Consider the following 21,392-nt stretch of genomic DNA (forward strand, 5'->3'; position numbering starts at 1 on the left):
AGCTAATTAACCAGCCAAATCTGTATCATTCTCAGGCACTGCCAAGTGGGTCTAAGTCACTGTGGAGACTGTCAGGAGAAAAGTTAAAATAAATAGTCTGTGGGGTCTTGAGAGGCCATAGGGACATGTTTTAACCATCACCCTAAAACTCATCTCAAAGCCATATTTAACAAAGGTGACTGTGGAATTGGTCTTTTGCTGCAAGATTTCAGCAGGGGTAGATGAATTCCTACCTCCAGGACAAGTTCCTTTTGCTCCACTTGGTGACAGCCTGGGCAAATCTTTTCCTCCTGGTCTCTTCAATGGTGAGGTCAGGCAGAGAACAGCGAGGGGTCTTCATAAGCTCCAGGGTGGCTTCATCTAGGGTTAGAGAAAAAACAAGAAATCATGGGAATGGTGGGTTAAGAAATCCCAGGGGGACAAAGAGATGGGAAGTGAAGTGCTAAGACTGAACCAGAAGAGCAAAAGTGGATACTCTGGAGCCCACTGGGGCATGTCACCAGCCCCAGCATGTTGTGGTGACACCCACAAAACACTGATCCCCTATGTCCCACAGCTGCTTCCACCACTGGACAGCAATTCCTGCTGGAAGCCCACCTTTGGCCAGCTTTGATCATGTTTTTAAACATATTTTTTCAAATATTCTGTTTTGGTCTCTCTTGATGGATTTCCAAGTATTCCTCTGTCAAGGAGAAACATTCACATATAAATAAACTCCCTATCTGTTCAGCTAGGAGCTTATTTGAAGAATGTCCATGCTCCTTCTTAATAATTTTTTTAATGAATGAAAGCTTGAAGTGTCTATTCTTACCAGCTGAAATGCAGAAAAGTTGTTTCATTCACTCATTTCCCTGCTGACTTTACCTCTCAAACTCTGTTTCCATGAACAAACTCACAACTAAGTCCTGCGCAGGGCAGCCATCCCTCCCACCCCCAGACTGTTTTGCACACCCCCTCTGAAAATACAATTTGAATGGCCACTCCTGTTCTGGGGTCTCCCGCAGCTTGTGGTTCAGTGGAAGAGAAATTATTGCGCAAGCTCAATTAAGACCAGACAAAGGAAGTCCCTGTGTTGGGATGTAGCTGTGCCTTCAGGGGACCAGCAGAGGGATGCTGGGGTGCTGGGATGGATAGAGACTCGGCTGCTAATAAGCTACTTAATTGTGTCCCGAGCAGCAGAAGTATGCTGGGCCAATGGCAGGAGGGTCACGGAGGGAAGGAGAGCAGAGAGGCACCCTTCTGCAGGCCGGGATAATGCTGGTTTTCTCCTTCCCTCAATGACAGCTTTGAGAGGAATTACCCCAACCACACTGGTGAACTTGCGCTGCTTCAGCCTGCCCTTGGACTTCTCCCTCCCAGGCAGATGCGCCTGCCACACAGATGCCACTGCCTGCCTCTGCTGGCCTACGGAGCTGCTGGAGCCGGTGATGGGCTCCCAGCTGGCTGGGCATGACTGGGGAGTACGTGGAGCTGCTGTGGCTCAGTGAGATCCCAGGAGAGCCCCAAAGAGCCTCCTGGCTCTATGCACTGTGGGCAGGAGCAAACAGAGCTGGGGTGATGCAACATCATCCTTCTCCCTTCCTTGCCTGTGCCCCAGCAGCAAGGAACCCAAAATATCTACGCATACAAATTGGGAGGTTTAATCAGGATTTTTGTTCAATTCAATTTGATGCTGCAAGTAAGGCTTTGAACAGGACAACTTTTTCCCCTTTTTTCCCCTTGTCTTTTTAAAATTTTTTGTGGGTTTACTTTTTTTTTTTGAACACACCAAGAGCTATTTTAATCACACTGAGAACCCCAAGGGTCTGTGGGTCTGTTGAAATAATTGCTTGCCTCAGGTTCTTGAAAACACAAGGCAACAGAACACCTGAGCCATGTAATTACTCTTACAGCTGCAAACTGGGCCGTATGTTCCACCCACGGTGGAGCTTTTCCTGCTGCTGCTCCAGAACACAACACCAAGTCCCTTCTCCCTCACGGATCTGCAAGAAGCCATCCCTGCCTTGCTCTGCACCAAGGAGAGGAGGGGTCATGAGCCACTGACCTAGGACTCCTGTGGCCTCAAGCCCCCCGAACCTCTGCATGGCAGTGATGGCCTTGGTGAGCTCCTCCTGCGTCTGCAGCTGCCCCGTGACAGGGTCCGGAGGAGGCAGATACCCAAATTTTGTCAGCCAGTCCTGTGAAACAAGGCGAAGGGGAAATGAGAAAAGGAAAGGAAGGAAATATAGACACAGGGAATGACGCTCTGAAGGTTCTCTCCCTTCACTGCACCCTGATGGTTTGAGAGCATTAGCTTAATGGTTGGATTTGATAATCTCAAGGGTCTTTTCCAACTTAAATGATTCTGTGGGGGTGGCTTGTTTTACCTTGCTTGGTTCATCCCCCTGGGCGGAGCATCTCTCAATGGGATGATGTAATTTTATCAGTCATGCAGTGAGTCTCAATGGCCCTTTAGTGGAAGAGATAAAGAAAACTGCCTCACCCGGTTTTAACAGGCGGCCTGATTAACAGAAGATAACTGCCCTACCTCTAACAGATAGCAACAGAATACCCACCCTCAGCCACATCTTGCATTTGCAACCCAAGACACTTGACCTTCACAACACTAGGATTTTGTTTGGAAATAAACTCAGCCATGAAGTCTGGGAGCCCACTTTGTGCCACACAGTCATCCAAGCCCTGAGGCAGATGACCTCAGTACTGACACAAAACAGCCCTTGTCTCCAGCATTTCCACACTCCCTGGTTTAATCATCTTCCTGCCATTTGACCTAAAGTACTTACAGCCAGGTGTGGGTCTCTCTACCACCAGAAAGCAGCAGAGACCTGTGGAACCTCTGGGCATCCCTCTTTCCCAAAGCTTAGGCAAGCACAGCCATGTGCCACAGGCATCTCATGAAACCCAAACCCACTGTTCAATCGGCATTTGTCTTTCAAAGGACAATATACCTTTATGAAGATTTTTCTCTTTCTTCAGGCTAAAATTGATGAGGAAAAATGCTATAAATCTCCTTCTTACAACTGCTTTTTAAAGCGAATTACCTTTCTAAATCCTTTCTTACCTTTCTTCTCTCTCCTTCCCTTCCCTTGGCAGAAGGATGAGCAAGGAATAGTAATACTGCACGCAGGGGATGCCATAAACACCTGCTCTCTATTTTCTTTATCTGTATCAAACATTGATCTGTTGAGCCTCTTGAAGACTGATATTGATCCAGACTTCCACTGCAGCCAATACACCACAAATTGATAGTAGCCAGATTAGTGCCAGAAGCCAGTAGCTACTTACGGCTACATTCTGAATGTCTCATAGTTTGGTGTAACCTGCAGCTGCCGCCCTAAATGCCACAGAAGCCCCAGCCTCTCTCTGCAAAGTTCTGTTAAACAGATTCACACTTCCAGAGCTTTATGACAGATCTCCCCAGGCTTGGTGTGACTCTCCATTGGGGAACATGGCCTGCTGTGCTGGGTTTCTCACTAGCATTTCACTTCCTTCCCAACCCTCCTTCACAGTTGCCTTATTTCAGTGGGATGGTGTGCTCAGGAAACAGCTTATCTGGCCGTTTCTTGTTGATTAATGCAACTCCATTAGCCACCACCTCGCTGGGAATGTGTGAGCATCATCACAGCCCTTTCCTGCCATCGGGCTGATGGCCAGGCGCAGTGCCATCCCCTCTACTCCCCTGCTACTATTTGTCCTTTTGCATAGCCAAGCCATTTGCGACAGAAATTAGAGATACATTTCATCTTTGATTCTTTGTGAGAAATTGGCTGTGACATGGAGGTCAGCAGCTGGCCCATCAATTGCTGAGGATGGTGGAGTTTAATTTGGTTTCTTCCCTGGCCACGGAGAGAGTGTCATTTATCCTCTCATGATAGTGGAGACACTGCCACACCGGAGACAGGCACAACTCGGCTGTCCTTAGGGGCTCCTGGGGATGGAGGTGGCAGCAAAAGGCTGCAAAAAGCAACAGCACAGGGATATCCAACAAAAGTTGTGCGGGTTTTCCTTCCTTCCTAAACCCAAAGGACAGAGAAAGCACAAACACGAACGGACGCAAAGCAAATCGGGGGCTCTCTACATAAAAGATGGAATGAGTGGCCAAAGATCACAAATCCTTCATCTGATCTACCTTTCAAGCACCTATTTCCCTTCATGTGATTTTTTATCTAGACCGTCAAGTTTATCCTGCTTTACTCAGATCCTCCTTTAGTTTTATAGACCTCTGTGATCTTGCTCTCATTCAGCTCTTTTCTATGTAGGGGTTTTGACTGGTTTCCTCTCTTCTTGTAAGCAAAACTGATTCATAACATTGAACTTTAATATTTAACATTCTACTTTTGCTGTGGCAGAAAATTTCATGAGGGAGACCGAAGCTCGCTTGGAGATGAGAAAGACCATCAGCAATTGTCTGGCTAATTATCTGTGTGCCCCATGAAAGCTTCTCAGATATTTTCTTGTCCTTAATAATGACAAAGGCTAAATTTACATGCTTCCATAAATAAGAATATGAAAACATTTTCCATTGAGATAACTTCAACACATGCCCTTCTTATTTCCACCTTAATAAAAAGCACTTTTTTGCCAACTCTCATTAGCTTAAAATGTTTAAATGAAATGGTGATTTCAGCTGAAAGCTAAAATTTATTGAACATATTTCTTGCCTGAGCTGGCACTATAAAAACTTTCCCTTAAGTGTGCTGTGCTAAATGAATTGACCTACTCCCATGAGAAGATTCAGCTTCAACAACTATTTCAAAAGTTAAAAAATTGCTTCATGAGAAAAATCAGATTAACCCAATGTCTAACCATCTTCTGGCTCTGAGAGGAGCTGGGAACAAGTGAGGCTGCACTTCATGGCTCATGCCATGCCCCAGGGTAGGTACCTTGGTATGAGGCTTACACGATCCCGGCTCAATTTTTGTGGGAATCACCACCAGCAAAGATGGGTCTGGGAGCCAAGTCCAGAATGAATCTTCTGATCCAGCTCCACCCCTGAGCAATACAGAATTAAAGGCACTGGCTCAGGTCCAGGAAAAGGAAAAAAAAAAAAAAAAAAAAGGCAAAAAGGAAGAACTTCATGCCTAGCAGAAAGGTCCAAAAACACCCACCCATCTGCCCCTCCTCTCCATCAGCTAAACACAGCTGTCAGCAAGAGCCCTGGTGCTGCCCACTGCAGAGCAGCAGTAACACATTTCCTACAAACCACAGCTGGGATGTTTATGGACAAAACGACATCCCTTCTGGCGGCTGGAGGGCCCCCTTGCCCCATTTCAGGTCGTGGGACTTGCACCATGTCCTCAGCAGTGGGGAAAAAGCCACTGCAATTGTCTCAGGACAGCGGTACTAGGAAAAGCAAAAAAAAATGAAAAAAAAAAATTTCCATTTCCCCATCCTACCGTGGGCAGCATGCAATAAAAGATTTACAAACTCTTAAACCAACTGCTCCAAACCAGAGTATGCCTTTGCAAAGGGACTCTGTTAGCAAGGCCACAGTGTCGTTCCTTCATGGAGTAGTTCCACATGTTGAGAAAAATAGTAATACAGTCCTCCCCTCTGCAAACAAGCTCTGCTTCAATTTTTGACTTTTTTTTTTGCTCCTAAGGCCACCTGAATGGAATACCAGGTAGCAGCCTGGGACTGGAGCTTTCCAGGGTCAAGCGATCACCCAGAGCAAAGCCTTGGCTCCTGCAGTAGTGAGGCCTCTGGTATTACTTAAGCAGAGACAATTTTCAGATTAAAATGGTAATTTCATTTCTTTCATCTCTCCACTTCCTTTGTATCAATATCCTTTTGTTCTAGAACCTACTTACCCGCTTCATTTTAAAATAGACGTAGATATTGCCCCTCTTTTATGGAAGATTTATGAGCTCTGTAGGTCTGCTTTTACAAATATTAATACTATATAAGATGATGGGCTTATACTGCCACAGGCAAAGGAACTGCCACAGGCAAAGGAAAGACTCAGTCAGCAAGTTTTCTTCCTGACAATTTCTTTTTAAGGGTGGTAAGTTGGCATTTACAAGAAGACAAACCAGTTCGAGAGGATAAACAGGATAAACAGCCACAGAGAAATCAGGATAAGCAGGAAAATTATACTCAAGCCGGCTCCACTAATTAATTCTGCCTGCTCCTGTAGTATAAAAATGACCATCCATCTAAAGCTTAGCCCCAAACAATCAGGATTTTTTTTCTCTTGGAGAAAAACAGCCTTAATCCTGTAGAGGTCATAACATTCCCTTTGCTCAGGGACAGACATCATTATCCTCAGTGCCCCCAGTCTGTTGCCAAGCTGAGAGAAGAGCAGAGCTTTACCACAGTCCCTCACTCCTTGGCAGATTCATGAACTGGACCCTGAACTTTGCACCACTATCCCAGACCGTCTCCATACCCATCCCATCAAAGCTAGATGAAGAAACTGGGGTAACTGGGGTTAAATTGAGGACACTGCTGGCAGGGGTACAAGCAGCGCCCTCAGTGCTCTGCCTGAGGGTGTTGGTGGTGATACCCATGGGCTCTTCTCCCTGGTCCATGTCATGGCCACCAACATTTCTCCAGGCACCTCTTTGCAGCCAGTGACTAACACAGCTCCAAAGACAATCTGGATGTGCTACATGCACTGAGAAGATCCTAGTACGTTACAATTTCCAAATCTTTGGGGCAGTCCAAGGCTTGAGCAGAAGCAAGTTGTTTTCCATTGAAAAGATCCCTTTTATTAATAGTCTTTGAGAAGTTTTACAGAACTGCACCTTTTCTCATTAATCAAATGACAAGTTGGTTTTATTCATTTAAAAAGGGTGTTTTTATGGCTAGGAGGTTAAACCCTTACCCTCACCTGAACCTTTCTGGCAGGTGCACCCCGCTCCCTACCCACCTTGCCCCATGCCCCGGGCTGCAGCAGGAGAACAAACCACCCCACCACGCTCCTCCATGGCTCATCTCCTGCCTTCCATTCTGAATAACCACAGAGAAACAGGTTTTGTTTCAGTGGAGCTGCCCAGGGACAAGAGGATTTTGAAAGCTGCCTTTCCTGCTGGAAGTCCCGTTGTACCCTGCAACCATGCTTCACACACGCAAGGGAAGAAAATCCAAACATACTAGTCAACAAAATTAATGACCAGATTAGTAAAACAAAGCTACAACTCAAACATTTGGAACTGATTTCCAAATTATACTTTGCTTTATCTCTGCAGCTACCATTAAACAGGGTGGAAGCTTTTAAAATAATAATAATAATGATTAAAAAACATCCCCAACACCACAAGCTAGATTAAAGGAAATTGCTTTGAGCTGTTTGAGGTTTTATTCCAAGTTATCCAAGATTTACAGTATTACAATTTTTACAGTCATTTTCCTGAGATCAAAAGACCTCAGGAACAACACCCGTTAATTAGAGCAACACATATGGTGCTGCAGTACTCAAAGGATCATGTTTCTGCAATGGAACGGCCTCTGGGCCCCAGAGAGCCAACACTTCCCTTCCAAAGGTTGCCACACACCTCCCTAATGAACTACCGCACGCACGCAATCAGCTGATTAATTCATTAGGAGAAAAAAACTGCAGTTTGATTACAACCAGGATTTTGGCTGATGCCAGTGCTGAACTGCAGGACCAGTTTCATTAGCTGCCATGAGAGGAGTTGCTTGAATCCAAACAGCTCTCTTTAATTTGAGCAACCGTTGCGCATGGAATCCAGGGTGGAAGTTAATGCAGCTGCTAATGACTTCCTCTCCCTAACCCCTTGCTTCAAATGTTCCATTAGTGGAACAGCCAGCAACTGGATGCTAACGTGGCCGCCTGTGGGTCCTGTCAGATGTGGTCAGGTCTAGAATGTAATTTAATGCTCATTAGAACCGTTCTGCTCATGTTACCACTCTCCTGGGTGTTGGGGGAAGGATGTCCTTTGCCTGGCAAGGTGGACACAGAAGAGGGCGGTGGTGACTTGGAGACAAGCTTCATCCGCCATGCAAGAGCTGTTACACAAGGTGTAAGCATCTCTTTGGTTGGATGGATACCCAGAGCCTTCCCAGAAACACAGACTTAATCAGGAGATGTTGCAGAAGCAGAAGAAAATTCTCTGCAGACCACAGAAACAGCTTTATCAACCCCTTTGAACTGAAGATCAAAGAACCAATTCCCACCCATAGAAGGGGGGCAGGGCAGTGCAGCACAACACAGTATTTACTACGGATGGCTTAGATTTCTTTTCAGAGTACCAAAGAGTGACAAAACATAGAAACAAGATACAGTTTATTCTGCATTTTCAACATAAATATGTCTTTTTCTTGGTGGAGATTTAATACACTAGGGCTTTAGGGAGTCCTTCAATCACTGGATGTTTTCCAGCACATCCTAAAAATTTCCATTTGAAGTCAGTGAACAATGCCAAAAAAAAAATCTGTGTCTAACTGAAATCCCACATGAACATCAAAAAGCGGTTTCAACAGTAATAGTTTTCTGTTTCTACATCAGTCCTAGTTTTGCACTATGCTGCCTGTCATGGTCAACATGTCAACATTGAGTTATCTAGGAAAGAAAAGAAGAAATGCCTGGTGTATAATGGTCTCTTGAACTGTGATAGGAAGTTAGGTAAGTGACCAAATTAGCATGCTTTTATCTTGCTACAGAAATAGCTCTAAATCACATAACTCATGGCTGGTTTATGAAAACAGCCCTGCTATTGAGCAAGTGCATTGAGCAAGTGCAGTTGGAGGCTGGCTGTGGCAAGCACAGGAGGCTCTCATGGTCAGATCCTGTGTTGCTGAACAGCAACCTTGGGACCTTGGCTCACCCCAAGTAACCTCAGCACCACTCACTACAAAGGAAAATGTAGTGGAAAATAAAGCCACAATGAGTTCTAGTCCTCTGGTGGGCACAGAGGCCAGTAACGTCACTGGAGGGGAGCTAAACAACCCCTGTGCTCTATTCTATTGAGAAGCACAATAAGTAACTACCATTGCAACATATGGCTCATAAATTCTGGCATCAGTTTGAATGTGCTTTCAAAGTCACTTTAGAGCATGTGTGCTGCTGGTACCCAGGCTGTACCCAGATTTGCATTCTTCAGTGTGGTAGCTGTTGGGTTAATTCAAAGGCTTGCTCCACCTCCATTTACACAGGATGAACCATGAATATAGTCTTGATAAATCCAGTGGCTAAGCGGAGTAGAGGAAAACTCAACTCCTGTGTTAAGAGATGGAGCAACAGGAATCCACAAGACCTGTTAGTCACCACTCTCAAAGCAGCTGCAGATGATGATCTTGTAATGTTCACAGCTCACACAAAACCCCGGGACAGGCAGTTCTGGATGTTGGCTCCTTCTGTGCTGGAGACCAGAAGCCAGCACGTGCCCAGATCTGGGAAATCCTTTTCCCTGGCATCTCCCTTCTCCACCAGCATCACCCACTGTTGTGCTCTGAGCAGGTATGACAGGATCAAATCTAACCTCAGATCCACTGTGACAGGGCTATATTAAATGTTACCAGATCCAGTTCTGACATCATTTTGTATGCCCAGAACTCCTCTCTGCACGTGCCCAGCTGCAATCCACATGCAGCCAGGGAAGAGGTTTCCCTGCCTGACACGACACAATAAATCACAGTGAGTGACTGCCTCATCTATGAAATCACATACTCTCTGTATGACAAAAAGTGAAAGCCAAGACTTTGTAAATTTGGGGTTTTCTGGGCACAGGACAGGACTACCCACAGTTTCCTGGAGAATTTTGTGCAAGGGTCATCAGAGTCCAAAGCTGCCTGGGAGCTGCTGTGAGCAGAGCCAGCTGGACAGGGCTCCTCAAAAAACATCTGCTGAAGATGGACTGAGAGAACAGAACGTGCCTTGACCTTCCTCTCACCATGCTCCTCCACCCTGTCCCTCCATACACCAGGGAGGGCAGCTGCTGTGGCCCAAGTCCAAGGGAATTCCAGCATCAGGAGGCTCCCTGAACCCTCTCAATCACTAGAGTGAGGACACCTACCCTGCACACAGTTGGGAGGCTCTGTCAGCACACAGATGTTTGGATTTTTACTTAAAATCTCCAAGTCTCCCCAGCATCTGACATAGGGCTATTGACATCACCCAAAAAGACTGTGCAGAGAAGTTCTGAACACTCCTATCTTCCTGCTGGATTGAGACCAAGATGAGCAAGAGAATGATGCATTCTTTTAAAATAAGTACTAATTGAGCTTTACCAAAAGCTCAATTATGAGAATACACATGGAGGTTCTCCACGGTTAAGGGGCGACATGAGAGGTTCTGATTTTGCTTAATAAGTTTAATGAGCCTGGCCATCTCACCAGACCTGAACAGCACATGGCTCACAGTATGTAGGAAAGCTGAGTGCCACACAGAGAGCACAATGCAATTAATCTATACTCTTTCCCAGTCTCACAGAGATGAGCTCCTACTCCTTTGGTTTCAGTTACTAAACAAAGCATATCTGGCAGCAAACTCAACAGACTGCTATACATCAAAACAAATCCTTGCTAACTCCACTTACCAGATCCTTTGTTAGGACAGTGTCTTCTCCAGGAGACTCCAGACCTGTCTCCCTGCAGTATGACCAGGAAAACCAGAGTTTGCCTTGGCCTGTTCATGTCCTTGTTCAGAGCTCTCAGTCTCCATCGCAGCCTTTAGAGTTGCACCTCCAGCATGGCTTAGCTTAGCTTACTCCCCATTTACAACTTCCAACAACATTTTACCTCACTGAATCAGCTCAGCAGCACATTTTTCTTCCCCTCATTAGTTCGCATATCAGTGCCTTCCTGCCTTCCTTTCTTGCCCTCATAGCATCACACTTCTCTTCAGCCAGCTAAGCTTGGTAGCCTAGCACAAGATAACCTCAGGACACAGTCTGCCTGTTTAAATTTGCTTGCAGCACGGCTCAATATCCCTCTCAAGAGGTTGTAGAAATTCTCCAGTCCTCTACAAACTGGGAATTCAAAAGCTGTTATCACCAAACTTGGTGCTAGGACTGGTCCAAGGACTGGTAACAGCAGGTACTGTCCCTGTATTTATATAAGGCTTTTAGATAGGACTTAGCTGCATCTTCCCATTTAGTTTTTAGCAATGAAAATATTGTGATGTTAAGAAATACGTAAATTAGAAGCTATGCTGGGGTGTGAAATAGAACATCCATCTGGGAGTGAATTAAGCTCTACTTATGTCTCCTGTCCCCAGATCTATGTGACTACAGGAACAACACATTTACTTTCTGGTCGGCTTTGTTGCTTTCCCCAGTCTCTTTAAAGCAGTGGTATTACAATGAGCTTTTCTTGTTGACAGGTTCTTTCTATTAGCTGTACAAGTGTCTCAAACAATTATTGATGCTGTGGGCAGCTGGTGAACAGAACAAAAAGGATCCCTCTGGCAAGTCTATTAAACCAGAGGAAGCAATAATATCACAATTCTCAGGTGACCAGCCCTCAGGTGAAAGTACCAGGAGCTCTGCAGAAGTACTTCAGAAACACCCCGCAGACTGCATGAGCTGGAAGAAATTACACATAGATAGAAAAAGGAGCCCTGCATCACCACAATGTGTTGGACAATTTTCAAAATGTGACAAAAAGAAAAAAAAAATTCTTTCATTATTAAAACAAACTAACTGAAATTAATAATGTAACCCATTATGACCAGTCCAGAGCATTTTCCTGTGACTACCAGATGATTCTGCTTTCAGTGAGAACAGGTGTTGATCCATAACCCAGGACCAAAACTCAGGTTGTTTGCAGAAAACAACCAGAACAGAGCAGAGACCAAACAAATCCTCATATTACACTTCTCCTCAGAAGGATTCAAATTATACAGTGCCTGACTTTGGCATATGAGCTGAAACATTCAATACAGAACTTGGTTTTACTGGTACTTATCTCACCCCAAATGCTAATTTAAGGAATAATAAATCTGCCCATCTGTAAACAGTGTTATTTCATTAGATATTAAAAGTCATGCTGAACTACGCAGCATCAGTCATGTATGTACCAGACCATCAGAGCTTGGCAAACAGCAACAGCCACTCCCGCAAGAGATTTAGAGCCAAGGACACAGGTCCCAGCCCCTCTCCTCACCAAGGACCTGGGAATCCCTCCAGTTGTGTAAGTCTCTGTTTTGGCAGCCAGGTAAAAGGATCCCATCTGACTGCCCCAGCACTGCTGGTCTCCCAAACCTTTCCCTGGCTTGGTTTGACTTTTGCTTCATAACCCCTATAGCATAAACAGTAAAGGAAGATGAATGTTTTTATCTTGCTGAATCCTTGCTAAAAGTACATTTCCCCTCTGTAAGGGCTGTGTGTGTCGGTGGTGACGGCAGGATGAGCAGATGGCTCTAGTTATGGCCAGCCACTACTCCGTGCTTGGAAGATTTATGCAAAAATTCAACTTCTGGTCCCATCCATTCCAGCAAGAACAATTCTAGACTATGTTTTGATACCAATCAAACTCATTGAGTGGAGAGAACTCACATTCCTACATAAGCAGAATATGAAATGCAGAGAAACTCCTGGAAGAAAGCATCCTGTGCAGCAAAGCAGAAATCCATCTGGTAAATTGGATACACTTAATCACATCAGGTTTGTTTTGTCCTTTTTCTTTTTTTTTTTTTAAAGGACCATATATATTTTTACTTTTACAGCTTCATGCCACAAGGCCTGTCAACACATTTGATTGAAAATGTCAAAGTGGCCATCTGTATCACAACACAAGCAGACACCTTCCCCTTGCAACACCAGGACAGCTCTTCATCAGGAGCAGAAACATGCCCGGGCATGTTGAGTGGGCCACTGCTCTCTTTGGCTATATCTATCAAGTACCATTTATTAACTATATGGGAGCCAACTGCCCAGACATGCTGTCTCCTTCCCTAAATACCACAAGAACAATCTCATCTCCTACTAAACCTTGTTCAGAAATGCAATCAGCATCACCCTGACACTGCAGAGTCTATAGATACTGTCACATAGGCATGTGGCTTCTTGCTCCCTTGCCTTTGCACCCACCACACCCATCCTCTCACCTGTGCCCAGAACACTAGAGATGATCCCTGCCAACTTGAGCATCCTGAGCAAAGCATTTCCAACAATAAATCATTCACTACAGCAAACTGAAACTATTAGGGGAAAGCAAGCAAAGTCTTCGGACAAGAAAAGTTCAAACTTCAGGGAGAGTAAATTCAAGACGTATTTGATCTGAACAGCAAGAAGAATAATTCAAGTGTGTGGCCTCAGCCTCCTTTTGCTGCTGGAGCCTCCACTCGCTCCCTGCCCACAGCCCCAGAAAACAGGACTGAGCACCCTCCTGGCCAATGCAGGCAGGATCTGGGCATGCATCAGCTATCACAACACCAGGGACGTGAGGACAGCAGAGGTAAAGCCAAAATTCCGCACTACTTGGGCAGGTGAAGCTGCAGGGAATGAGGCAGTACATAAACAAAGAGCATCCAGGGATAGGAGCCCTCCTGAGAGCCCCAGTGATTAAGTTCATTTTAATGTTACGTAGAGGTGAACTTTACAGCAAGGCTCCCTCAGACACACATCTTGTAAGGGAAGGTTAAAGCTTAAATTATTCTTTGTGAATAATTTAAGGTTCACAAGTCTTTTACGTGTCTTGAAGTACTGGAAGCCAGACGTGCAGCCCTGCTTGGGGTCTGGCACTGGTAGGACTTTGGGCTTCAGGGGAAAATAGAAAGTTTGGAGGAAATTATATTTCTTTGTATTTACACACTTACCACAGTGCTGGCTCCAGCTGGGACCAGCTAGAGAAGTGGTTAAACCACATTTTTTTAATTAAAGAGCTGGCTGACTATGCTGTTATTCAAGCTCATTTTGTGGCCATCAGTCTCCAAGGCACGCCAGGGCAAATCAAAGCTGCATTCTCAGGCACTGCCCCTCCCTGTCCCCTTGGTTTGTTAGGAGGGACTGAGCAGGTCCAGTGTGGCCAAATGCTCCCCGGGGCTCTTTACCCAAGGAAGGTACCTGTGGGGCCATGATCTCTCCCTCACCACTCACAGAAAACCTGCCCCACAGGAGGAGGAAATTGCATTTTCCACTATAGGATGCTCCAGAGTAGTGTTTAAGGAGGTTTTTGGTCCAGTTTCTTCCAACAGCCACTGCCCATCAACTACATGCCTGCAGGGAGAGCACCCTATCCTAAGAAAATTACTCCCAGTCTAGCCTCCTGCAGTTCAGTGTCTGAGCTCTACATCATGCCAAGAAATAGACAAGGAGAAAAGATTTACTGCTTCTCATAAGGGGATGTCTGAATCGCTTAGTGCACACTCAGAAGGCTCTGAGCATCTTGACGCCTGAAAACACACTAGTGAAGTGATATGATAAAAATAGCTCCTTGAGCAAATTGAAGACTTCTTCTGCCTTGTTGTATGATGTCTCACTCTCCAAGCCCAGAAACTGGGGAAAAAGGGTAAGACGGGACCACTGTCCCCAAGGGACCATGTAGGGCCCTACTCAGGGCAGCTCTGCAGCATCCTTAGCAACAGCAGGAACCAAACTCAGACAGGGGGAAGATTCAGGGACTGATTACTCAGCCTAATGAGTTAGTTGAGATACTGAAGCAGCTACATAAAGAAGATACACTTATGTATAATTTTAATTATGCATATAATGGCTTTATCTTTTTGTTACCTTATTTCATTACTGAAAACCTTTTCTCACATATACTTTTTTATTCTCAAATCCAGTCACCAACAGAAAAAATTATAAATAATTTAATGCAAAAACAAGACACCAAATCTTCTAAAAGCAGCAGTTCTAGAATGAGGCCACTGAAAACTCTCAGCATCTGATACTTTAATGTCATACCACCAGTATTGCACCCAGAGGGTAGCAATACACAGCTCCTCCAAGCTATACAGGCTCATTTAGAAGCTGCAGCTGAGGAGCTTGTGCAAGAAAAACATCTCTCAGTGATCATCAAAATAAAAGAGAAGTCTTTGGCATGCACCAAGGCAAGGAGAGCCTGCCACTGAGTTTGTAATACCAGCTTGTGAGCTGCACAGAGAGAAAGGAAAGAAACCTCCATCTGCAGAGTCCTCTCTGCCCTGGAGACCCATAAACAGCTCAAAGATTGGGCTGGGCAGGAACATTCCCCTATCAAAGCCCTTTGGGGCCACAATACCGTATTTAGGATGGAGAAATTGTTACAGCACATCAAACGACATCAACAAAAGAAGTTCTTAAGCACTGAGAGCAGCTGCTTAGTACCAGCATCCCTGCAAAATAAACCCAGGCGAGCTGAAGCGAGACCCTCACCTCCAGCTGTTCTTGGAGGAAACACTGCTAGTCATCCTCACCCACAATCAGTATTTGCTTTACAGACAACTTTTCTAATTTTGTTTGTCAGCTTTGCTAATTACACAAGATATGAAGCATAACACCTTAATTTTTCTTGTATCTGCCTCCTTGTTTTTCCTTCCAATAAAATTAAATTAAAAACAAATTCATCCATACAGCCTCCACCCCAGTGGAAGTCAGACTTTCACCACAGCTATCCACACAGCTGAGCTTTTATGTAGTAGTTTTTCATTGCATTTATTCCTCCCAGTGAAGCTGTATTAAAAATGTATCCATTAAAAGAACACATACCTGGAGATGGAAGTCTGTGCTGTGTTGTCCTGGGTTATTTTCCTCTCTCTTGGTCCTGCTACAGTGAGCATTTGTGTCTGAAGCCCAGTGAGGTCAATGGGAATAAGCAGGTCCTTAAGTTTTATGCATGTGACTAAATTAGCTGTTATCAAAGAGAGTGCATATTTTACTGATTGCTGAATCAAGCTACCAAATAGGATCAGCCCAATTGCCGTCACAAAGAACCTTTTTGCTTCTTCATCACTGAGGCAAGACATCCTTAAACTGATAATTTTTACATTACTCAGTGGAAGGGGAGAGATGTGGAGAGCTTCCCTGAGCCCCTGCTTCCACCAACCCTTCCCCTAGACCCCAGTGCTCTGTCTTTGGCTCAGGTAAGAGGCAGATGTAAAAGGAGCTGCTGAGACAGCTCTGTAGTACTGCAAATGGGAGGTAAGTGCATCCACTTGCCATGGGCTCACTCTGCATTTGCTGCTTTTCTATGTGTGTGGTGCAAGGAGCATGGGCAAGCCTTTTGCTCTACAGTAAGATGGGAAATTAGGACATATTCCAAAGTACCACTGGGTTTTGCCATTAATGCTAATGAAAACACAGCTGGCATTAAGCAGAGTGCAGAAAACAGTCTAAACTGGTACTGCAACATGGTGACAAAACATTTGCTGCTAGTGGTGTCAAATGAGCTGCAGGGAAAACTTCACTTGAATGACCACCTGGATGATAAGTTTCCTCTAAATCCCTCCCACAGACAAACCCAGAGCATTTGCTAATATCAGTAAGGGGGAATGCTGTGGATCATCCTGGCACTGCCTGTGCCAGCTTGCTCCATGATGACCCAATTCTACAACCTGCAGGCAGGAGCCTGCTCTAGGTGCTGTGGGCAGGCTCCACCCTTACCTGCTGAAAACTTCCTGTCCCCAAAAAAAAATGGGCTGGCTAGTTTTGCCAAAGATATCCCAAATCACAGCCCCCATCCTTCCAACCCCATTTATACACAACTAGGAGGTGTTGCTGCAGGGTTAATTCCCGGTTTTGGAATCCTCAGGACCTTCAGGCAAAGGTCCCATTGCTGTGGCAGGCATTGCTCTCTGTTCCTCTCCCTGCTTTTATCTGGTGTGGGAGCAAACAGGAGCAAACAGCCTCTACAAAGGGACTTTATCTTTGCTGGCAGGAAACCTTGAAGGTTAGAAGGCAGCAAGGGAAATCTGCGCTGTCAAAATCAAAGCCGCAGTAATTAAACAGGCGTTTCTTCTGTCCCGGGGAGGTGGTTGGCAGAGCAGTAGTTGTGAGCAGGGACTCTAGGGACTGCATACATACAACAGGAAATCTCAACACAGCGCACCGTCTCGGCCCCAGGGCTCTGGCTGGCGCCAGAGCAGGGTCACCAGGCTGCTGAGCCTGTCCCACTCCTCCGTACCAGTGCAGTCTGAGGACCCTCACCCTGCTGTTCAAAGTTCATCTTCACCCTGCAACTCAAAACTCACCCCTTCTTTCTTCAAACCTAAGAAAATCTCCCAGAAAGAAGAAGTGGGGGAAGAAAAGGAGCAGCTTGTAGAGCACTTCTCAGTCTGATGTGCAAAAGCCAATTACCCAAAACAGAGGTGAATCAATGGAAAAGGCCCTTGGGTGTGAGGGAAGGCAGCAGCTGGCTTTTCCCACAGCCTGGATCGATGCTGCTCTGCGCTAGCATCTGCTTGCCAGATTTCTATTTGTTCCAGTGATAGGTTGCCAAGGTGTTAAAGTCAAATAATTCACATTGCTCACAGAGTGAAAGATACTCAAGATTCAAAATTACACCTTGACCCAGGTGGGTCATTTTGCAACAATTATCACCAGTTTCTATGGTGGAAGACTGTAAGAGTTCAGAGGAGGCAAATAAAAAAGTCTCGTCCTTTCTTCACCTTGCATACAAATGAAAAACAAAAAGTGATCTTGCTCTTGGCCTAAGCATGCTTTAAAGAGCTTCACAAGCACCCATTTCCTCATTTGAGCTCACACAGAAGACATATTATCTCTTTCAAATATGACTTCTCCTTGGCAGTGCACAGCCTGTTCTCTGTCTGTAACACTTTAAGAAGCCAACAAGTGGTTATTTGCAAAACTGATGGTAGGAGATGGATATAATCTATTATAAACCTCAGAAAAATCAGCCAATTTCATGAGTTTTGAACATACAGCCAAATTAATCAAGTCACACAGATTATGTAATGTGAAATACAGGCCCCTGAGGTTTCCACCCATGGGAATGATTTGGAAAATGCCCAACCATATCAAGGAATAGCAAGAAGAGAAAATAATAATAATAATAATAATAATAATAATAATAATAATAATAATAATAGTAAAGCAAACAGTTTTCAACACACAATGGTTTCTCAAGCACTGATGCTCTCCCTATCAGAACTTCTCTGTCCCACGAGTTACACTTCAACTTAGCTTTCTGTCATTGCCAGGCTCTGCTCTTCCAGTAATGAAGCCCAAGGAAATTGAGAGTGCTGTCTTTGGGCTCTGGACCCACTCACTTCTGCCTCTTTTGCTGTGGGGCTGGATCCAACCCTTTCTTCCCAGACGCTTGGGCTACCTTCTGCCTTTCCCTGTTGCCTTCCACACAGATACTGGCACCACAGGTTCTGCTCTCCAGGAAAGCTGGCCCTGTTCTGTCTGGAAACAACTTCACTCTTTACAGGAGAAAGAAACCCAGGAAAAGGCATTTCCTTCAACATCAAAATTACAGATTCCTCTGATTTACTTGATCTTGTTTGTGAGGTCTTGTAGCCAGTCATTGGGAGACTGTATATTGCCTCATTTTCGCCTTTTTTTTTTTAATGGTTGAAATCTGTTTTAACAAAGAATGAGGAAAAATTATCTGTTTCCAGGCAAAACTGCCTGGAGCTGGCTGCAGCTTCCATCTTTGCTAAAGATAGGGCATCACACACTGAATGCGCCGTCCGGTGTAGATCACTGGGTTGGAGGGACATCAGCAGAGCAAGGCCATGTTGCGCTGCTGCTACTGAGGGAGCTGCTCACTGGATCTGGATGTGTTGTTTTTGAGGGTGCAGACAGTAAGCTCTCTCCTATGGACACCTTCTCTCAGGTATCTGCACTCAGAGGGGATTTTCAACAGTGACAAACACGGAACACACGGAGTTGGACGGAGCATTTCCTTGCTCCTGGGACAGGCAGCATCTGCCAGTAGCTGTGCAAATCCAGGGAAGGCTGGATGTGGCAGGAATGCAGACAGGCTGGGATAAGAAGACAAATGGCTTTGGGGGAAGTATGATGACCTTCCCAGCAGTGTCAGGAAACATTTCTCAAATGGAAGAAGGCATTAGCTGTTTCTCTGCTCACCTATCAGGAACGTCACCAGCTGCTTCATGCAGACCTGACAGGGTTGCTTCTACTGGGATCGAGGTCAGCTCCCTGCTCTGGGTGGCAACCATCTTTTCCTGACACAGGCTTAGCCACTGGTCCAGGCATCACTGACTGACTCTGCCTCTGCCTTGCTGATGAGCACAGCAAATTGAGCCATGACAGAAAAAAACCAACTGGCTCCTGAAGTAACTCCCAGTGCTCATTCCTCTATAAAATCGTAAGATTTTGCTAAAGGTGGAAGGCTACTGCAAGCCTGTCACAATGGGTGGGAAGCCAAAGACCTGAGCAGGTAAAGGACTTTCTTAAACTCCACAAACAGTCAGTGCATGTGTATGGGTTTACACAAATACTTAAATACGCATTCACTCGGTGCAATCTAATACATTGCAAATAACATTCCATCACATCTCAACCAGGGCACCAATTATTTTCCAGTGCTACCAGCAGCACCCCAAGGTCCCAAATTAGCAGCTCCAGCATAGGGAGCATGGCTCAGCAGGGTATTAGAGCCCACCCGTGCTGCAGCCAAGCGCTCTCTTGAGAGGCTTTTGCCCTGCAATTGCCTTAGAGTAAAGGAATTCAAATACATGCACTCATCACCTGGCAAAGAAATGTCACCATCAAGGGTCTTTCTGAGACAGTCAGACACACCTCCTCTCTTAGCAAAAATGGTACATATATCTGAATCAGTCAAAAAGGGTGGAGTGAGAAATGAAGGAGGCTAATCCAAACCTGGGTGTCACCAAGGGATGCTGAGATAAAAAATGAACTCATGCATTGGGCCACCCCAACAAGGTGAGCTTTAAATTTAGCATGACTGAATCAAGATGCGTTCAAGATAAGATAATCTTCTGCATTATTTCTTAATCGTGAAGACGAGGTGGTACACCCAGGAAGGGCAGCCATGGTGGAGGTGAACTAGAGGTGTGCAGCAGCATCAGGCCACTGCTGAACTGCCTCTTTCAGTGGGATCACCAGGAGACCCTGCATGAGTGGAAAGCGTCCTCCAGCCCTCACTCCACAAACTGTGGACGTTTTTGGTCCTCCCCTCTGCTCAGAGCTGTCCCTGTAGACAAGGGGACAGTGGTGGGGAAGCCCTGCGAGAGCCTCTCAGCCACAGCATGTCTGTGCATGCCATGCTGGGCACCCTCCTTCCCCCACCCCAGCGCAGGGCTGGCACACTACCAGGGAAATCAAGCAGGCAATTTCTAAAGCTGAGAGAAAAGCAGCCACCTGGGCCCTAGTAGCCAGGTCTCTTAATGACCAAAAGGAATTTTCTAGAGAAGCCAGAGAAATGCAACAGTGAATAAAAGAAACGCTAACTGCTCTGATGCATTCAGAGATTGCAGTAAAAGAGAAGCTTTCAGGGAGCTCTGAATACTGGGTAATGCCCAGTCCTGTCTAATTAAAAGATGAAGCAGGAGATAGCTGGAGTAGTGGGAAGCAGGAAAGAGCAGAGTGGGCTGGAGCTGAAGTTCAAGGTTTTCTGTGCCACAAAGAGCCAGGACAGCTGCCCGTGAATGACAGCAGCAGCCCCCTGCAGCCCCTCTGCCCACACAACTACTGCTGCACCTATAGGAATGGCATTTACATCACCAAATCTCCCAGGAGACTTCATATTGTAATTCACGGCATATTCCCCTACACAAAACAATCAATGCTCATATGACAAAATAAAAGCACAGGTGACTTCCCCAGGTCACAGCTCCAGAGTTCAGGATGCAAACCTGGCACCCTTGCCCTCCCCCTTTCACACCCACCATCAACAGACACCAACTCTCCTTTCTACTCTTTCTCACAGGAAAACCATCATCACTCATAATTCAATTTATAAATACTTTCGCACTGTACAGCTTCATGCTCTACCACATGTCCTAACCTCCTTTACATGCTTCCAGGCAGCACTCTCCCTTCTCCTGGGGCTGGCAAGCTGGTTTGTCCTCAAGCTCTTCCAGGTTATTGAACTACTTTGTTAATGCACCTTGTTTCCCATCAGTTAAGGGCAGAGTGCCGGGGACATAATTTATTCTCCATGTTTATTTATGTCAGGAGAGTCTTTAAAGGATTTGTTTGCCATTGCCTCAGTTGCTGCTCATGCTGAGGTTACTTCCTGCCCTGCTGCATTATCAGCAAGTCAGGCTTGGGGAGACTGGAGTCCACCAGCTTCCTTCTGCTGTTTTGACATTATGGAAATAACTAATTTCCCTTATGCTTCTTAATTAGGAGCAGAATCACCCTTTTCACTGGCCAATAGGCCTTTATGCCCCATGAAAAAAAGATAAGCTGAGAACCAGCAGTGGTTCCTCAGCTGAGCAGCTCTGTTTCTGCACAGTTGCCAAAGATGGGCCAGTCCTGGTCACCTCCTTTTAGGATGGCTTGAGCATGTCCTGTCTGGACTGTGATAATACAATGACAGCAGAAAGTGCTGTT

The 21,392-nt window shown here is 45.5% G+C and overlaps 1 protein-coding gene across 1 annotated transcript in view; it reads right to left on the reverse strand.

Annotated features, from left to right (window-relative positions):
* Positions 1 to 21,392, reverse strand: part of MMP17 (matrix metallopeptidase 17) — a 50,673-nt gene that overhangs the window by 19,211 nt on the left and 10,070 nt on the right. Inside the window, exons 2-3 of the mRNA XM_041410422.1 lie at positions 2,045 to 2,177; positions 234 to 360 (exon numbers count right to left, since the gene is read on the reverse strand). Coding sequence (XP_041266356.1) covers positions 234 to 360; positions 2,045 to 2,177 — 260 coding nt within the window. The remainder of the gene's footprint in view (positions 1 to 233; positions 361 to 2,044; positions 2,178 to 21,392) is intronic.

This window comes from Onychostruthus taczanowskii, unplaced genomic scaffold (assembly GCF_017590055.1).
Source record: "Onychostruthus taczanowskii isolate IOZ18803 unplaced genomic scaffold, ASM1759005v1 scaffold32, whole genome shotgun sequence".
Classification (NCBI taxonomy): Eukaryota; Metazoa; Chordata; class Aves; order Passeriformes; family Passeridae; genus Onychostruthus; species Onychostruthus taczanowskii.